At 34.5% G+C, this 19,636-nt stretch overlaps 1 protein-coding gene and 1 pseudogene across 1 annotated transcript in view; one reads left to right on the top strand and one right to left on the bottom strand.

Moving 5' to 3' along the window:
- Positions 1 to 1,562: 1,562 nt before the first annotated feature.
- The window catches only part of LOC105888328 (putative disintegrin and metalloproteinase domain-containing protein 5), a gene marked incomplete at its 5' end in the record, with an annotated part of 56,136 nt that continues 38,062 nt past the window's right edge, over positions 1,563 to 19,636 (bottom strand). The window contains 2 exons of the mRNA XM_012813617.1: positions 1,563 to 1,688; positions 2,536 to 2,622. Coding sequence (XP_012669071.1) covers positions 1,563 to 1,688; positions 2,536 to 2,622 — 213 coding nt within the window. The remainder of the gene's footprint in view (positions 1,689 to 2,535; positions 2,623 to 19,636) is intronic.
- LOC100953013 lies at positions 12,691 to 14,086 on the top strand (annotated as a pseudogene).

Genomic DNA, 19,636 nt, shown 5'->3' with positions numbered 1-19,636 from the left:
TCTATTCAGTTTCAAATGTCTGTGTCTTTATTTTTGTGCCAGTACCATGCTGTTTTGACCACTATAGCCTTATAGTACAGCCTGAAGTCTGGTATGCTGATGTCCCTGGATTTGTTTCTGTTACTAAGAACTACCCTAGAATGTTTACCACAGCTCAATTTACAATCATCAAAATGTGGAAACAATGTAAATGCCCACCAACCCAGGAATGGATTAACAAGCTGTGGTATATTTACATCATGGAATAGTTTTCAGCCTTTAAAAAATATTGAGACTTTAATGGAAGTGGAACATATTATTCTTAGTAAAGTATCACAATAATGGAGAAGCAAGAATCCTGTGTACTCATTTCTCATATGAGGACAGTTGATGACCTAGTACCTGGTGGGGGATGGGGGAAGGGGAGAGGAGAGAGAGGGAATGAGAGAGGAGTATGGGAAGGGAAGAGCAGGGAGAAGGAAGAAGGGAGTGGGATTGGAGGGGTGACACACCTTTTGGTGGTGGTATACAATTGTAAGAGGGACTTTACCTAACAAATGCAATCAATATACCCTGGTTCTTTGTACCCACAATGAATCCCCAACAATAATAAAAATAAGTAAATAAATAAATAAATTATTGCCTCCTCATTAAAAAAAACTGCTGATGTTGGAATGGATGTGGATAAAAGGAAATACTTCTGCACACTGCTGGTGGTATTTTACACTAATACTATCTGTATTGAAATATGTAAGGAGAATCCTCAAGAAACTAAAAGTTGACCTTCCATTTGATCCTGAAATTCCATTACTTGGTATTTACCCAGAGGAATCAAACTCATTTTACCACAAAGACATTTGTACCAGAATGTTTATTGTAGCCCACTTCATAATTGCCAAGTTGTGGAAATAGCCTAAATGCCCATCATTCCATGAATGGATTAACAAATTGTGGTATACTGTATACCATGGAATACTAGGCAGCCATAAAAAAAGATGGAGATTTTACATCTTTTATGTTTACCTGGATGGAACTGGAACATATCCTTCTTAGTAAAGTATCTCAAGAATGGAAGAAAAAGTATCCAATGTATTCAATACTTCTATGAAACCAATATATAATCACCTATACATTCATATGAATTATAAAACATAACTATAGTTCAGAAAGAAGGTGGGAAGAGGAGGGAGAAGGTAGGGGAGGGAGGAGATGGGGAGGAGGAAGGTTTTTGGTAGGACCTCACCTAATGTGCATAATGCAATGGTACATTTAAAAATCATTATAAATATCTTACCACAACAAATAAGTAAGTAAGGTGATGGCCATGTTAATTAGTTTGAAGTAAGCATTCCATTGTAGAATCAAATCATCATTGTATCCCATAAGTGCATTAATGTACACAGTAATGATTTAATTAAAAAAATTGTCTAACAATGGGTACACTTTTCCTTAGTTAACATTGTCACATTTTTTAGCTCTTACAAGTAAAATAAAGGCACATTTATTAGCATTAGTTGCTTTGCAATCTAGCTTAAAGCCTATAATTTATTCTCTTAACATACTGTACTTAATTAATACAGTTTTTAAAGATACGAACCAGTCTTATGCTGATGTCCATCATCAATACTTCCAAATGCTCCTTTTTTCTCTGAGCAATCAGGAGGAGCAAATCCTTTGTCACAATGGCAATGGTTAAAATTATTGCAAATCTAGAATATTCAAAAAATGAAATAATTTTTGTACAAAGGTAGCTTTCAATGGATACCAATGAATAGTCTAAAATTATTCAATGGGGTATGTCATTTACCTTCAACCAAAAAATTCATCAAGTTTTCCCTCAAAAATGTCTACATTTTGGAAAGTAAGTACATGTAGTTTCTTTTGCCAAATCAATTTCTTAAAAAAAAAAAAATATTTCAATTTACCCCACAACCAGGCCCAAATACCTTGTAATTACCAGTAATATGCCACTAATTATCCTCTACTTGCTAGTATCACAGAATTTCCCAGGCCCTAGATTAACCTGGAAAACTACCAAGAAAATGCTAATGACTTTTATGTACCAGTTTTGGCCTTCTCTATATAAAAATCAGGTCATTTTGGTTACATGGTGATAAAAGGACTTCTGGTATGTTCAGTACCTCCACCTGCCTCACCTTTTTACCAAACATTTTATACAGCTAGAATCATCTTAAATGTTTTCTCTTTATCTACTCTAGTAAATAGTTTGGAAAGTTTCTTAAGGTGGCAGTAGAAAAATGAGGGAAGGGAATGAGGGCAGGGTGGGGGATGGGAGGTCATAGTGTATGGCACACCTCTCAGTCGGGGCCAGGACACAATTATAAGAGAGACTTTGCCTAAAAAATGCAGTCAGGGTAACCTAATTCTTTGTACCTTCAGTGAATCCCAAACAAGAACACAAGATCAAAGTTATAAATTGCATATAATTAAATGACAGTAAATAGAATGAAAATACCAAAAAAATAGTTTTAACCCCAAATTATTTATTAAATTGTTAAAAGCATGCTACTTTAAATAAAAACAACAATTACTTACTCCGTGTTTATTGCAATTCATAGTATTTTCACACAAGGTAGTATTGACCAGGAACCTAACTTCTTTGCACTCCTTATTTGAACAATACTGAAAACAAAGCAAAAAATAAAAAAAAATATTAGTCAAAATGCATGCATGGATAACACATTAGAAAAAATCAATAAAATCTTATAATTCATACCCAAAATTCAAAGAAAAATCAACAAAAAAAATCATAATTCTGACAACAATGAAAAAAATAAGAAATAAACTACATACAATCAGTTGATAGAAATCTCTTGGACTCTGCTCCCTAAAATTTTGACAGAATCATCTCTACTGGAGTCCAGGCATGTGCATTTTTTAGATGTCCTTCAGATAATTCTTAAATTCAAAGTACAAATCAAATAATTTTTCCAGCTATTCATCTTTCTAAGGGGACTTCTGGTACCAGATGGTAAGAAAATAACACCTCTATGTTAAACATGAATAAACATGATTACATCTTTACCATCTGACTGTACATAGTTTATTTCACACTATTGAGTAGATGAGTGATGTCTTAACATTATGAGTATGAGCATAAAAGCACACTTTACTGTGCTATCTGAGAGAAACAGAAAAGAAAAGATAATGTATAATTATAGGCTGTAATAGTACATTAAGAGACTCTTAGTAGTAAGACAGCTAAAAAAGTCTTCTGAGAAAGGAATGCTTTAAATGTGAATTTCACAATTTTATTACATACACTTATGTGGCATGTTCTAATTATCCAGAAATTTTCAGTGAAGTTAACAGTCTGTGAAAACATTTTGCATTCTGGTTGAGTTTTGTCTTTGGGTCATAATAATGACAGAATATTTAGAATTAAAAGAATTGGGACACTGGAATGGATACTTGAGCTAATATCATTTAGATCTCAAAGGGAAAGAAAACTTCAGTTATTACTTATATCCCATATATTCCAAAATGAGCAAGAAGTTACAGATACTCTTAGTTTATTTGCAATTATCAAAATGTTACTATATAAAAATAAATTTGTATCTAGCAAGCATAACCAGAGAATTTCTCTCAAAAAACATGTTAATTCAACTTTACATAGTAGGTATTGTACTTAATCCAATTAGAATGTTAAAATTTCATTAAATATACCACTAATTTATAGTATATTAGATGTTTCTAATAATGCTTTCTATGCATTATATTAATTGTCAATACTATTTCTTATTCTGATATATAATACCAGATGTGACAACCATGATATGCATTATGTTATAGCAGAATATACCATTTTAATAATAATATTCATTTAAAGTATTCATTTACCAATCAGAACAAAATCCATTATAAAAAGTAAAAACTGGGTGGCTCCTGTGGCTCAAGGAGTAGGGCACCAGCCCCATATACCAGAGGTGGTGGGTTCAAACCCAGCCCTGGCCAAAAACTGAAAAATAAAAGAAAATAAATAAAATAAAAAATAAAAGCTGGTATAAATCTTGCTTTTCGCCTAAAACAATGAGTACAATTCAAAATGTTGCAAAAACCATCTATATTTAAAAATGCTTGATCATGTATTACTATCATTCATCTAAGATATTCAGATATCCTCTATGAAAAATCACTTGAATGTATATTTTAGAATATCAAAAATGAGATATATAAAAATTATTTACTACATTGCTACTAATATTGCTATATTTTCCATGTCACATTTAAAAATTCTAGAAGAAAATGTGGGGAAAAAATGCTTCTTGATATCAGCTTAAGCAAAGAATTTATGACTAATACCTAAGAATAATTACAACAGTAATAGAAATAAATAAATGGAACTTGATTAAATTAAAAGATTTCATCATAGCAAAAGAGATAATTAATAGAGCAAACAGACAACCTACAGACTTGGAGAAAACATTCTCATGTTGTCTATTTAATAAAGAGCTAATAACCAGAATCTACAAAGAATTCAAGTAAATGCACAAGAAAAAAAATCAAAACATTACATTAAAGAGGGCAGAAATTCTTGGGACTCATAAAGGTATACAGCAATATCTCAGAATATAAAATTAATGTACACAACTCAGTAGTCTTCATATACACCAACAACAGTCAAGCTGAGAATCAAATCAAAAATGCAATACCCTTCACCATTGTGTCAAAAAAAAAAAATGAAATTATCTTGAAGTTTAATGTTTAATAAAGGATGAGAAGGATTTCTATAGAGTAAACGATGAAACACTAAGAAATTGCAGATGATGTCAAGTGATGGAAGAACATATCATGCTCATAGGTTGGCAGACCCAACATTGTTAAAATGTCTATACTACTCAAAATTATTTACAGATTCAATCCAATCTCCATTAAAATAACAATGTCATACTTTTAAGATCTTGAAAAATTAGTTCTACACTTCATATGGAATCAGAAAAAAACCCAAATAGCCAATGCAATCCCAAAAATAAGAATAAATCTGGAGTCATCACTTTACCAGACTTCAGGCTATATTACAAGGCCATACTGAGCAAAACTGCATGGCACTGGCATAAAAATAGCAAGACAGACCTATGGAATAGAACACAGAACCTAGAGTTGAAACCAGCCTCATATTGTCAACTGATCTTCAACAAAGCAAAGAAAAACATACACTGGGGAGAAAAATCCCTGTATGATAAATAATGCTGAGAGAACTTTATAGTCACATGTAGAAGACTGAAACAGGACCTATGCCTTTCATGACTCACAAAAATTAACTCATGATTGATAAAAGCCTTAAACCTAAGTCCTAAAACTAAAACAATCCTAGAAGAAAGTGTCTGAAAAACTTTTAAAGATATTGGGCTCAGCAAACAATATATGATGAAGACCCCAATGGCAATTATAGCAACAACAAAAATAAACAAATGGGACCAGATAAAGTTAAAAAAAAATTGCCCAGCCAAGGAAACAATCAACACAGCAAATAGTCAATTCTACAGAATTGGAGAAGACATTTGCATGCAACAAATGACAAAGAGATGATAATCATAATTTACAAAAAACTCAGCAAATCAACAAAAACAATCAAGCAACTCTATTAAAACTGAGCAAAAAATATGAATAGAAATTTTTCTTTCCATGAGACATCAAAACACAATGCACATATGAAAAAAATGCTCATTTTCTCTAATCATCAGGGAAATATAAATAAAAAACACCCTGAGATATCACCTATACCCAGTGAGAATGGCCCACATCATAAAGTTTAAAAGATGCAGATGCTGGCATGGATGTGGTGAGAAGGGAACACTGTTACACTGCTGGTTGGACTGAAAACTAATGCAACCTTTTTTGGATGGAAGTATGGAAAATCCTTAAAGAACTCAAATTAAACCTCCCATTTGATCCTGCTATCCCATTACTAGGCATACACCCTGAAAAAAAAAATTAACATAAGAACATTTGCACTAGACTGTTTATCATGACTCAATTTAGAATCACCAAAATGTGGAAACAACCTAAATGCCCACCAACCCAAAAAATGATTAACATGCTGTGGTATATGTATACCATGGAATACTATCCAGCCATTAACAGAGATGGAGACTTTACATATTTTGTGTTAACCTGGATTGAGTTAGAACACATTCTTCTTAGTAAAGCATCATAAGAATGAAGAAGCAGGAATCCAATGTACTCAATTCTAATATGAAGACAGTAGATGATCTAATACAAGGTGAGGGGTCAGGGAATGAGGGATCAGGGAAAGGGAATGACAGTGTTAAAAGAGCAGCTTTTGAATGTTATCAAGATAAGGGATGGTGGGTCATTGTGTATGGCACTCCTCTTGGGGGTGAGACACAATTACAAGAAGGACTTTACCTAACATACACAATCATTGTAAACTAATTTTTATACCATCAATGAATCCCAAACAATTTTTTAAAAAAATAAAATTTAGAAACCAGGAAGCAGGAGGCAATCAAAAACATATATCAACCATAAATCCTAAACTTGGTGTAACTGCTCTTCAAAATTGGGAGTAAAATAAAGATACTCCCAGAATTCTTTTTTAAAAGTGGAAGGTGTTTATCATCACTCAGTCTGTTCTGCAGAAATAGGCAGGCAGTCCTGTGGCACCAAAAAAAAAAAAAAAAAGAAAGAAAGAAAGAAAAGAAAGACAATATATAGATATATAGTAAATTTGAAGTTACATGAAACAAAAGGATCTAAATAAAGGTGAGAAATTATGAAAGTTAGTGTTATTATAACAATGATCTGAACCTGAATGTTTGTTTTCAGTATTACCTAAGAAATGAATATGCTTGAAAAGTTATTAGGTTAAACTCTAGTATTATTATAACTTTGTTTTATAAATAAATATCACATTTTGTTTTCATGTAATTGAAAAAATAATGCAGTTTAAGAAATTATTAGTTTATATTTCTGGAAAACAACTTATAAAGTTATAATTCTGTGACATCAAGATACAAGAGGTGGATATGAAAATGTTAAGGGAGAAGGTTTTGAAAGTTATCAAAGATAAGTTGGCATAAATTTGAATTTGAGGGTTATAATATTTGGATATGAAATGCAATACATATGGTAAACCATAAAGAAAACAGTAATAGAAAAAAGAAATGAGAAATAAAATGTTAAATAGTTCACTGAAAAATATCCATTAGACACAAAAGATGACAGTTTGCAGGAAATTAGGGAAAAAATCTATAATGCATATAGAAATTAATTAGTGAAACAGTAGAAATAAGTCCTTTACTGTCAGGGGTTTATTAATTACATTAATTTAAATAGATTGAAACTTCCGATCAGAAAACTGCAACTGTCAGAATGGATTAATAAAAATAACATGATTCAACTATATGCTGTCTACAAGACACAACAAACAAAAATAGATTAAAATCAAAAGGATGAAAAATTATTTCATGAAAATAATAACAAAAAGAGAGCAGAAATGGTTTACTATTATCAGACAAAGCAAACTTTACATCAAAAAAGAAAAAGGTTATCAGAGGCAAGGAAGAACATATATTCCTGAAAGATTCAAAATATAGGTAAAAGACATGATAAATATAAATACTTAGGAACATAATGACAGATCATCAGAATACATTAAGAAAAAACTGAAAGAATTGAAGGGAAAAACAGACAGTTCTAAAATGATGTTGGAGGCTTTAATAAGCCATTCTTATTGAGAAAACAACCAGAAAAGATAAGGAGTTAAATGACATTGACCCCCAAAAATAAATAAATAAATAAAACAAAAAACAGAAAAGACAAGGAATTAAAGAACTTAAATTATACAATACACCTCTAAATAGAAAAATAATAAAATTACATGCATTCTACTCAGGTTACATATGACATCTTTGAGGATAAACCACATTTTATGGCATAAATGGAAGTCTCAATAGATTTAAAAAATCAAATACCATTAAAAGTAACTTTGACAACAATGAGATGAACGTAGTGAACATTAACACAGTAAAGCAAATATCATCAAGGATATCATTCCACTAGGAATAGGATTTTGAGCAATTGTCTCTCTCAAAAAGAACATCAATTTGAACAAATATTCGCATGTAAAAATACCTTCACAAGAGTTAAGGAAACTACATGAGAGAATAAAGCACCTGAGAAGAGCATAGAAATGACAAAAGATATATTGACAAGTGTAGGAAGGACAATCTTACATTACCCATGTCATCCTCCCCATTCCCCAGCCATCAGAGCATGAAGACAGATACCTTCTCCTTTGGGGGAAAGGGAAAAGAGCCCTGGACTTAGTCTCTGTTCCCAACACTGGGAATGCCTCAGTAAAATTACTAGGGATACACACAGTATCAGCCTCTAAGCTGGTACCTGTAAACTAAAGCTACAGGCATGCCCCAGTTTCAGGCCACACACTGAAGCCCAGGCTTCAGACTTACCTACTGGATTCAGTCTTTGGGTTCAGGCTTATCCCACTGTGAGGCCAATTTCAGTGGCCCTGATCTGCAAATGACTCCTAGCACTAGGATGGCGTCCAAGACCTCAGGCTTTAGGGATGCCCTAGGACCAGACTGACCACCAAGTTCTAGTCATCAGGATGGCACCTGCAGACTCAACTAGCAGATAAGTCTCTGTGGATAAACTCCATGTATATTCAGCACAAGGCCAGCCCTTGCATCCCCAGGCTGTAGACATATCCTAGTTTCTAGACAAGTCCAGAGCATGATTAGGCCTCAGCCCCAGACTTCATGCCAACCTCAGTGCCAAGTCAACACCTCTCAACTGAGGCACCAGGTTAGCTCCCATGGACACAGGTTTCTGGCCTGCTCAGTTCCAGTTTGGTCCATATTAACTCACCATCCAGGCCCCCACAGCCTCAAACTTTAGCAGATTCAAGGTCCAGAACTTCACCAGACAACTCAGGGACCAGGCTTATCCTAGTATGCCCTGGTATTGTTCTAGTCTTGGCAGACACCATCTGCAAGACCATCTCTATGGACCCAGGTTCTAGACAAGTTTCTATGAACCCATGATCCAGGAAAGCTGTTGTGATTCCAGACACTAGGCCAGCACTCACAGAGTTTGGATACCACAGAACTAGGCTAGCTAAGGCACTAAGACAGTCCCAGTGGCCCCAGACCCCAATGGATTCAGGGTCTATGCCTGATCAGCAGATTAAGGATGTAGGCCCACCACATTAGATCCCAGCACTAGGCCTGTCCCAAGGACTAGGGCAGCAGAAGCACCCCTGCAGAATTAAGTTCCAGACTAGTCTCTCTGATCTTGAAACTAAAACTTCCCCCCACAAACTTAGGCACTAGCCCTGCCCAAGGGCTAAGTAAACCCTCACAGAGTCAGACTCCAGACTCATCCTAGTGGATACATCCTAGTGGAACCACCTCATCTTAGCAGTTAGCCAGGCCCTGTGACTTTGGATCTAGTCTCACCTCAGTGCTAAATCAGCCTCTATAGATCCAGGATTCTAGTCAGCTGCAAGAATAGTCTTCAGGCCTTCCATGATAGACACAAGCTCCAGGCTTACCTCTGTGAACTCCAACAGAAACTTCAGTGAATCTAGGATCCACAACCAATCACAAGTAGGGACTAGCTCCTCCACATCCTGACCATTGCACCAGATGAGCCTGCCCAAGGGACTCCAGCAGCAAGCCCACCTATAGACAATGCCAGATGTCCTGCCAAGAATCTTGGACAGGCTTATTTGTGAAGGGACATCCCAGAAAAAAACAATCTTCAAATATTGGAACAAGTCACTACTTTTTCAAATGTGCAGACATTAATCAATGGCTAGCCTCAAGGATCAGGAAAAAAATGGGAAATACGAAATCATAGAAATAACAAAATAAAATATCATTCATGAACATAATGAACTCCTACAGAGATGGAGATACATGAACTTCTGGACAAAGAATTAAAAATAAGTGTCTTAAGGAACCTCAAAAAACTTCAAGGAAATATACAGAAGTTAATTTTAAAAATCAGGAAAATGGTAAATAAGTAAAACAAGAAATTTAACAGGGAACCGAAATTGCAAGTTGAGTAGCCCTTATCCAAAACCCTGGTGACCAGAATGGTTTCAGATTTTGGATTTTTGGATATTTTTATATATATAATGTAGTATCTTGGGAAGGGTACAAAATTTTAAATACAGAATACATTTATGTATATACCTTATACACATAGCTAATACAGTATTTTTAATGAATTGTATGCATAAAACAAAGTTTATGTACAGTAAACCATCAGAAAGCAAAGGTTATCTTATCTGGTGCTCAATAAGTTTCAGGATTTGGAGCATATTTGGTTACCATACTTTCAGATTAGGGATGTTCAACCTGTATAAATAAAAACAAAAATGGAAATTCTGAAGCTGAAAAAATAATGAATAAAATAAACATTGGAATGAAGAATAACAACAGTACAGTTGGTGAAACAACAGAAAAAAGTTTGATCAGGAAGACAGATGATATAAAAATACACAGAGAAGAAAAACAAAAGACAATTAAAAGAACTGAAGTAAGCTTACAAGACTTATAGGACATTAAAATACTATATAGTCTAACTATAGAGGTTAAATACAGGAAATAAAGGAAGAAAGGGAGAGAATGATTATATAAAGAACCATTTTTTAAAATTTCTCTCTGGGAAAGATAAATATTCAAGTAAAGAAATCTCAAAGATAAGATTGACATCTGATTTGACCTAAACAGTACTACATCAAGACATAATGATACTCATAAACATCAAAGACAGAGAGTCCTGAAAGCAGCAAGAGAAAAGAAATATATCACATCAACAAGGCTAGCTACATTTCTCTGCAGAAATGTTGTAGATCAAAGGGAAAATGAGATTATGTATTAAATGTGATAAAGGAAAAAACTGACAACAAAAAAGATTTTATTTGGAAAATTTATCCTTCAGAAAACAAGGACAAAACCTTTTCCAGGCCAGGGAAAAAAAAAAAAAAAGAAGAAAAGTAAAGAAAAGAAAAGCTAAGAGAGTTTGTTACCACCAAACTTGTCCTAGAGTAAATGGTAAAGGGAGTTAATTCTTCAATCTGAAAGATTCTAACTGTTAATACAAAAGCACAAAAAAAGTATAAAACTATATGGTAAAATAAGTATACAGTCAAATTCAGAATGCTCTAATACTATAATGGCAGTGTGTGAATCACATATGTTTAGTATAAAGTTTAAGAAATAAAATTATTAAAAACAATAGCTAAAATAGTTTAATAAAATATACAATATAATAATATGTATATTGTGTCATCAAAAACATAAATGAAGGGAAATTGAGTAAATGTGTTGAGTTTTTTTATATTATCATAGATAGCTTGTGTTTTTTTTTTTTTTTTTTTTATCTAATCAGCCAACCTGTGCCTCTTCAATGGGGAAGTCAAGACATTCACATTTATTGAGATAATTGATAAGTATGATGGAGTTTTGCTCATCTTATTTTGTGGAGGCCCATTGCTAGGGGTTAGCCTTGTGCAACTGTGGGAAACAGACTTTCATAAATCACACTAACCTCCAAGAACAAAACAAAACTCAGGAAGAAGGGCTGGAACACAATATTCCAGGCAAATGGAAATCAGAAGACACCAGGTATTTCAATCTTATTTGCAGATACAATTAGTTTTAAATCAACAAAAGTAGAGATAGACAGAGATATACACTATATATTCATCAAGGAAACAATACAGCAAGAAGACATTTTAATCCTAAACATCTATGCACCCAACTAAAATCCTCCAGATATATAAAATGAACCCTAACTGATCTAATATCCTGCAATACCATATAACTAGGGACTTCAACACCCCTCTGACACAGAACTGAACAGATCCTCCAAATAGAAACTAAACAAAGGAGAAATAGAATTAAACATGATCACAGAAAAAATGGCATATACAGAACATTTCTTTCCAATAAAATTGAATATACATTGTATTCATCAGCCCATAAATTATCCTTCAAAACAGATTATATCTATGATACAAATAAAAACTCAACAAATTTAAAATAATAGAAAGTATGCCTTGTATCTTTTTGGACCACCAAAAAATAAAAGTACAACTCAACTCCAACAAAAATCTTCACCCTCACATAAATTCACGGAAACTTTATAATAGTTGAAGATTTCAACATGCATCTGACAGAACAGAATAGATCCTCGAAGCAGAAACTAAACAAAGAAGTAATGGATTTAAAAACAACACAGAACAAATGGGCTAAATAGACACATACAGAACAATGCATCCAAATAAAACTGAGTACACATCAGCCTGCAAATCATATTCCAAAATTGATCATATCTTAGAGAATTAATCAAGCTCAACAAATTTAAAAGAATAGAAAGTATATCTTGTAACTTCTTAGCTATTATAAAATAAAAGCAGAACTCAATTCAAACAGAAATCTTCATACCCACATACTGTCATGGAAACTAAGCAAACAACCCTATGTCAAGGAACAGCAGGGTTAAGGATGAGATTAAGAATGAAAATATTAGACTTCTCAAACAAAATAATAATGAAGCCATAAGTTATAAAAACCTGTGGGATACTGCAAAGACGATCCTAAGAGGCAAATTTACAAATTTATATGGTTTTATCCAAAAAACAGAAAGAGGAGGGCTACCAGGTTGGGCTGTGACACTGCTCCATGGGTCAGAATGTCATACCCAGGCTATCCCCCTACAGGCTACCCACCTTTCCCTGGATATCCTCCTGCAGGTCAGGAATCATCGTTTCCTCCTCCAGGCCAGTATCCTTATCCTAGTGGCTTTCGTTCAATGGTAGGAGGTGCTTATCTACAAGTACCAAGTAGTTCTTACCCAGGAGCTGGAGGCTACCCTGTACCTGGAGGTTATCCAGCCACTGGAGGCTATCCTGGTGCCCCACAGCCAGGGGGAACACCATCCTATCCCAGAGTTCCTTCAGACCAAGGATTTGGAGTCCCTCCAGGTGAAGAAGGCTTTTCTGGCTATCCACAGCCACTTTCACAGTCTTATGGTGGTGGTCCAAACAAGTCCCACTACCTGGTGGCTTTTCGGGAGGACAGTATCCTGGAGGACAAGCTCCTTACCCTAGTCAGCCTGCTACTATGACTCAGGGCACTCAAGGAATAGTCAGACCAGCTGCCAACTTTGATGCTATAAGAGATGCAGAAATTCTCCTTAAAGCAATGAAGGGTTTTGGGACAGACGAGCAAGCAATTGTGGATGTTGTGGCCAACCGTTCCAATGATCAGAGGCAAAAAATTAAAGCAGCTTTTAAGACCCTGTATGGCAAGGATTCCATGAAAGATCTCAAATCAGAGTTAAGTGGAAATATGGAAGAATTAATCCTTGCCCTGTTCATGCCGTCTACATATTATGATGCCTGGAGTTCACCAAATGCAATGCAGGGAGCAGGAACTCAGGAACGTGCACTGATTGAGATTTTGTGCACAAGAACCAATCAGGAAATCTGAGAAATCGTCAGATGTTATCAGTCAGAGTTTGGGCGAGACCTTGAAAAAGACATTAGGTCAGATACATCAGGGCATTTTGAATGTTTACTTGTATCTATGTGCCAAGGAAACCGTGATGAGAACCAGAGTGTAAACAACCAGATGACTCAGGAAGATGCTCAGTGTCTCTATCAAGCTGGTGAAAGAAAACTAGGGACAGATGAATCTGGCTTTAACACCAGATGCTTTCCTCTGCCACAAGATGCTTTCCTCAGCTGAAAGCTACCATGGAGGCTTATTCTAGGATGGCTAACCGAGATTTGTTAAGGAGTGTGGGCCGTGAATTTTCAGGATACACTGAAAGAGGTTTGAAGGCCATCTTGCAGTGTGCCCTGAACCGCCTTGCTTTCTTTGCTGAGAGGCTCTACTATTCCATGAAAGGTGCTGGCACAGATAACTCCACCCTGATGAGGATTGTGGTCACTCGAAGTGAGATTGATCTTGTTCAGATAAAACAGATGTTTACTCAGATGTATCAGAAGATACTGGACACAATGATTTCAAGTGACACAAGCTGAGATTACCGAAGGCTTCTTTTGACCACTGTGGGCCAGTAAGAAGGATTTTTTTAATTTTTTTTTTCTTTACATGAGTGCAGCTATTCATAGCTTATCCTTCAAAGCAGTGACTGATCTGCATGCAGCAATATCAACCATCACCTAACAAAAAGAGCTTTTTACTAAGGATTGTGTCAGGGTAATGTGCTTGGTTTGCGCGTGTTGTTATTGCCTTAATTCTAAATTTTTTCTCTTTATACAATTAGTATAAAGCTATGTCACAGTGATGTAGTAATATCACAATGTTTGTAAAGCTTCATTCTCACTAATCTTGTTCTAATCAAGATATTAAATTGAATAAAAGTAACAAAAATCCCCCCCCAAAAAACAGAAAGATATCAAGTCAACAACCTAATAGACCAACTCAAAAACAGGAAAAGGAATAACAATCCAGCCACAAACCTAGAAGAAGAAAATAAACAACTAAAATCAAAGTTGAATTAAATGAAATAAAGAATGCAATAATCATTCAGATGATCAGAGAAACTCAATGTTGATTCTCTGAAAAGATTAATGAAATCAATAAACTGTTGGCCAGGCTAACCATAAATGGAAAAGATCTCTAATAACTTCAATAAGAAACAAAAAAGGGGAAATAATAACAGATACCACAGAAATAAAAAAGATCCTCAATGGTTATGTCAAAAATCTCTACACTGAGAAATTTGAAAATGTAGAGGAAATAGACCAATACCTGGAATCACATCACCTTTCTAAACTCAACCAGAGAGAATTAGAAGTCTTGAATAGACCTATATCAAGCAATAAAATTGCATCCACAATACAAAATCTCTATAAAAGAAAATCCCTGGACCCAGATTATTTCAAACTAAAATTCTACTAAACCTTCAAAGAAGATCTAGTACCTATATGGTACTAGAATATGGATCTAGAACCTATTCCAAACAGAGAAGGAAGGAATCCTTCCCAACATGTCCTATAAAGCAAATACTACCCTGATTCCAAAACCGGGAAAGGACCAAAAGAAAGGAAAACTATAGACCATTGTCATTAATTCATATCTATGCCAAAATATTCAATCAAATCTGAGCCAAAAAAATACAGCTACACACTTAGAAAATTATACATCACACTCAGGTGGGCTTTATCCCAGGGATAATGTAACTCACCACATAAATAAAAGCAAAAACAAAGACCATATAATCCTCTCAATAGGTGCAGAAAAATTAGACAAAAATCAGCATACTTTCCTTAAAAGAACACTTAAGAAAATAGCGATAGATGGGACAAATCTACAGTCAATGTCATATTGAATAGATTAAAATGGAAAGCATTTCCACTTATAACTGGAACGAGAAAAGGTTGCCCAGTGTCACCACTGTGATTCAATATAGTCCTAGCCAAGGCAATCAGGCAGGAGAAGATTATCAAGAGCATTCAAATGGGGACAGAGGAGGTCAAACTATCTCTCTTTGCAGATGACATAATATTATACATAGAAAACCCCAGGGACTCAACCACTAAGCTCTTCACAGTAATCAAGAAATACAGTAATGTCTTGGGATAGAAAATAAATGGCCACAAATCAGTAGCCTTTATATAAGCCAATAATATCAAGCTGAGAATAAAATCAAAATCACAATATCCTTCACAATAGCTTCAAATAAAATAAAATATCAGAAAATATATTTTTTTGAAAAAAAGATATGAAGAATCTCTATAAAGAGAAATATGAAACCCTGAGATAAGAAATAGCAGAAAACATTAACAAATGAAAGAACATACCATGCTGGGAAGAATCAACATTTTTAAAATGTCCATACTACCCAAAGTGATCTGCAGATTCAATTCCTAGACTATCAAAGTATGAAGGTCATACTTTGAAGAACTTGAAAAACAGTACTTTGTTTCATATGAAACCAGAAAAAACCCAAACAGTAACCAATACAATTTTAAGAAAATAAAAAAAAAAAATTCTAGAGGTGTAAGGGTTAACAAGAATTCTAACAAGAATTCTAATCTCCTGCAAGAGGAAGTGCTTCAAGGAAACCATAAATAAGACTAGAGACAGTAAAAACTAGTCTTTTATCATTATTCCTACATCTGCATAGCCCTCTGCCCTCCTATGTATTTCAACCTATCCTGTACTTAAAGCTACATTCCTTACCTTATTTAGTTATACTGTGATATATTGCCCCTCCCCATCAACTAACCCTATATAATTTGTATTTTTCCCTAAAATAAACAGCTTTGGCTCAGTCCCTTCCCCAGTGTGTCTGTCTTTGTCTTGTTTGTCTTTTCCTTTCATACGCCGACTCCCCAAAATGCCGTCGCCCGCCAGTCGGGAGGTGGCATAGAGGCATCACATTACCAGACATTGGGTTATACTACAAATCTACAATGATCTAAACAGCATGGTACTTGGCACCCACACACACACACACAAATGGAAATATAGATCTATGCAATATAGTAGAGAACCTAGACATGAACCTAGCCACATATCAAAATCTGATCTTTGATAAACCAGACAAACACATACACTGGGGAAAATACCCTTGTTTATTAAATAGTGCTGGGAGAACTGGTTAGCCACATATATATAATATTGAAATTGGACCCATGTCTCTCACCACCAACAAAAATTGACACTTGATGGATAAAATGTTGAAATTTAAGGCAAGAATCAGTAAAAATATGTGAAGAAAGTTTGAGGAAAGCTGTTGACAAAATCAGCCTGGAAAAACCATTTATGAAGACTCTTTCCCACCCCCTGGCAAGTGTAGCAACACCAAAAATAAATCAATGGAACATTACCAAGATAAAAAACTTCCACACAGATAAATGTACAACAACCAAGGCAAACAGACAGACTTCATAACAGGAGAAGATATTCACATGCCATGAATCTAACAAAGGGATGATAACTGTAGCCTACAGAGAACTCAAATTAATCAACAAGAAAAGAGCAAACAATCCCATTTATTATTGGCAAGAAATTTGAGCAGAAACTTCTCTGAAGACAGATGTATGACCAACAAACACAAGAAAAAAATGCTTTCATATAAAGCTATAACCCGATTATAGTCCAAGTATATGGGGAAAGAGGATAGGGAGAGGAGGGAGGGGGAAGATGGGTGGAGGGAGAGCAAATGGTGGGACCACACCTACAGTGCATCTTACAAGGGAATGTGTGAAATTTACTAAATGTAGAATATAAATGTCTTAACACAATAACTAAGAAAATACCGTGAAGGCTGTGTTAACCAGTTAGATGAAAATATTTCAAATTGTATATAAAACCAACACATTGTACCCCACAATTGCATTAATGTACACACTTATTATTTAATTTTAAAAAAGAAAAAGAAAAGGTGCTGATAGTCCCCGACCATCAGAGAAATGCAAATCAAAACAACACTGAGATGTCACCAAACCCCAGTTAGAATAGCCCATATCACAAAGTCTCAAAGCTGCAAATGCTGGCATGTATGTGGGTAGAAGGAACACTTTTACACTACAGATGAGACTCCAAACTAATACAGTCTCTTTGGAAAGAACTATGGAGAATCCTCAAAGAGCTAAAAGTAGACTTTCCATTTTATCCCACAACATTACTATGTATATACTCAGAAGAACAAAATCATTTTACCATAAGGATATTTGCACTGAAATGTTCATTGCAACTCAATTCACAATCACCATAGAAGCAATCCAAGTGTCCACTAACTCATTAATGGTTTAATAAGCTGTGGTACACAAATACACACACACACGCACAATGGAATGCTATTCAGCTATTTTAAAAGATGGAGACTTTACATCACTTGTATTTTCCTGGGTGGAGTTGAAGAACACTCTTCTTGGTCAAGAATCACAAGAATGGAATAGCAGATGTCCAATGCATGCAATACTAATATGAAACCAATAGATAAAGAAACACAGCCCCACGTGGAAGTAAATCAAAATTGAATTCAAGTGGGTAGAAGAGTGAGAAGCAAGGGGGGATTGGTAAATTCTTATCTAATGAACAGAATGGTAAGGTATACAGCACACCCCCTTGGCAAAGAGTTCAAATGCAAATTGAACTGTACCCAACAACTACAAAAAATATAACCTAACCATTTGTACCCTCATATTAACCTGAAATTTTAAAAAAAAGAGAGGTATCCAAATTGAAAAGAAATAAATAAAACAATCTCTGATTGCAGATGGCAGTTCTTTACAAGTAGAAATCTCTCAAGGTTAAACCAAAAATTTATAATTAATAAAGAAATTCATCAAAGTGGCAAAATAAAATCAACATACAAGTAGTGGTTGCATTTCTATATACCAATAATGAATAATCTGAAAGAAAAATTACTAATATCTTTCCACTGATGACAGCATCAGAAATAACAAAGTACTAAAGAAGTAATGTAACCAAGGAGCTAACAACTTGTACACATAAAACAAAAACTACAAAATATTATTCAAATAAATTAAGGAAGACATAAATATATGGAATTATATTTCATATTCTTTGATTTGAAGATATTGTTGTTTAGATGTATATATAACTCAAAGTGATCTACAAATTCAGTAAAATTACCATTGAAATTCCAATAATGTTTTTTTGGTAGGGTTAGAAAAATCTATACTAAGATTTATATGTAACTTAAAGGGTTCCCATATACCCAAGCAGTCTTTTTTTTTTTTTTTACATTCATTCATATGTGAGGTACAATGTGCTGAATTTTTTTTTATACAATCTGACATCGTTACATTAAACCAATCAACATAGCTTTCACCTAATTTACTTCATTATTGTGCCAAAACATCTATGTTCTACACTTCACAGATTTGACCTGTACCTTTGTCATATGCTCCACAGGTGTGGTCTCACCTTTTACCCTCCCTCTGTCAAACCTCCTTTAAAAGAGAGAGAGAGAGATAGAGAGAGGGAGAGAGAAAACTTGAAGGAGTTACACTTCCCATTTTTTAAAATTATTAGAAAACTACATGAATAAAAATAATGTGATACTGGCATAAAGAAAGACATATTACCAATGAAATAGAATAGATAGCACATAAATAAATCCTTTCATATGTGATCTAATGATTTTTGACAAGGCTACCAAGAACATTCAATGGACAAAGAATGTTCTTTTCAATAAATGATGTGGGAGAAAATGGATATCCCCATTTAAAGAATGAATTTGGATGTTTACCTAACACACAGAGAAAAATGTACTCAAATGGATCCTAGATCTAAGTGTAAAACCTTAAAACTATAATATTCTTAGAATAAACCTAAGTCAAAAGCTTCATAACATTGATCATGCCAGTGATTTTTTGAACATGTCAGCAAACATACAAGAAAAGTAAAAACAGACTAATTGGATTTCAAAAAACATTAAAAACAATTGTGCATTTAAAGACACTATAGGGGATTCTGGGAAGATGGCCGACTGGTAGCAACCCTGGTCAGAGGCTCCTGAACAAAGGAAGAAAAACTGGTTGGAATCAGAATCTATGAAGTCAAAGACGGGGAGCTGAGCCCAGAAAGAAGTTCGGCAAGCTATAAATCCAAGGAAGATCATTTAAGAA

This window comes from Otolemur garnettii, unplaced genomic scaffold, assembly GCF_000181295.1.
Source record: "Otolemur garnettii isolate 467f Iridium unplaced genomic scaffold, OtoGar3 scaffold00284, whole genome shotgun sequence".
NCBI classification, from domain to species: Eukaryota; Metazoa; Chordata; class Mammalia; order Primates; family Galagidae; genus Otolemur; species Otolemur garnettii.
This window is presented reverse-complemented; position numbering and strand designations above follow the sequence as displayed.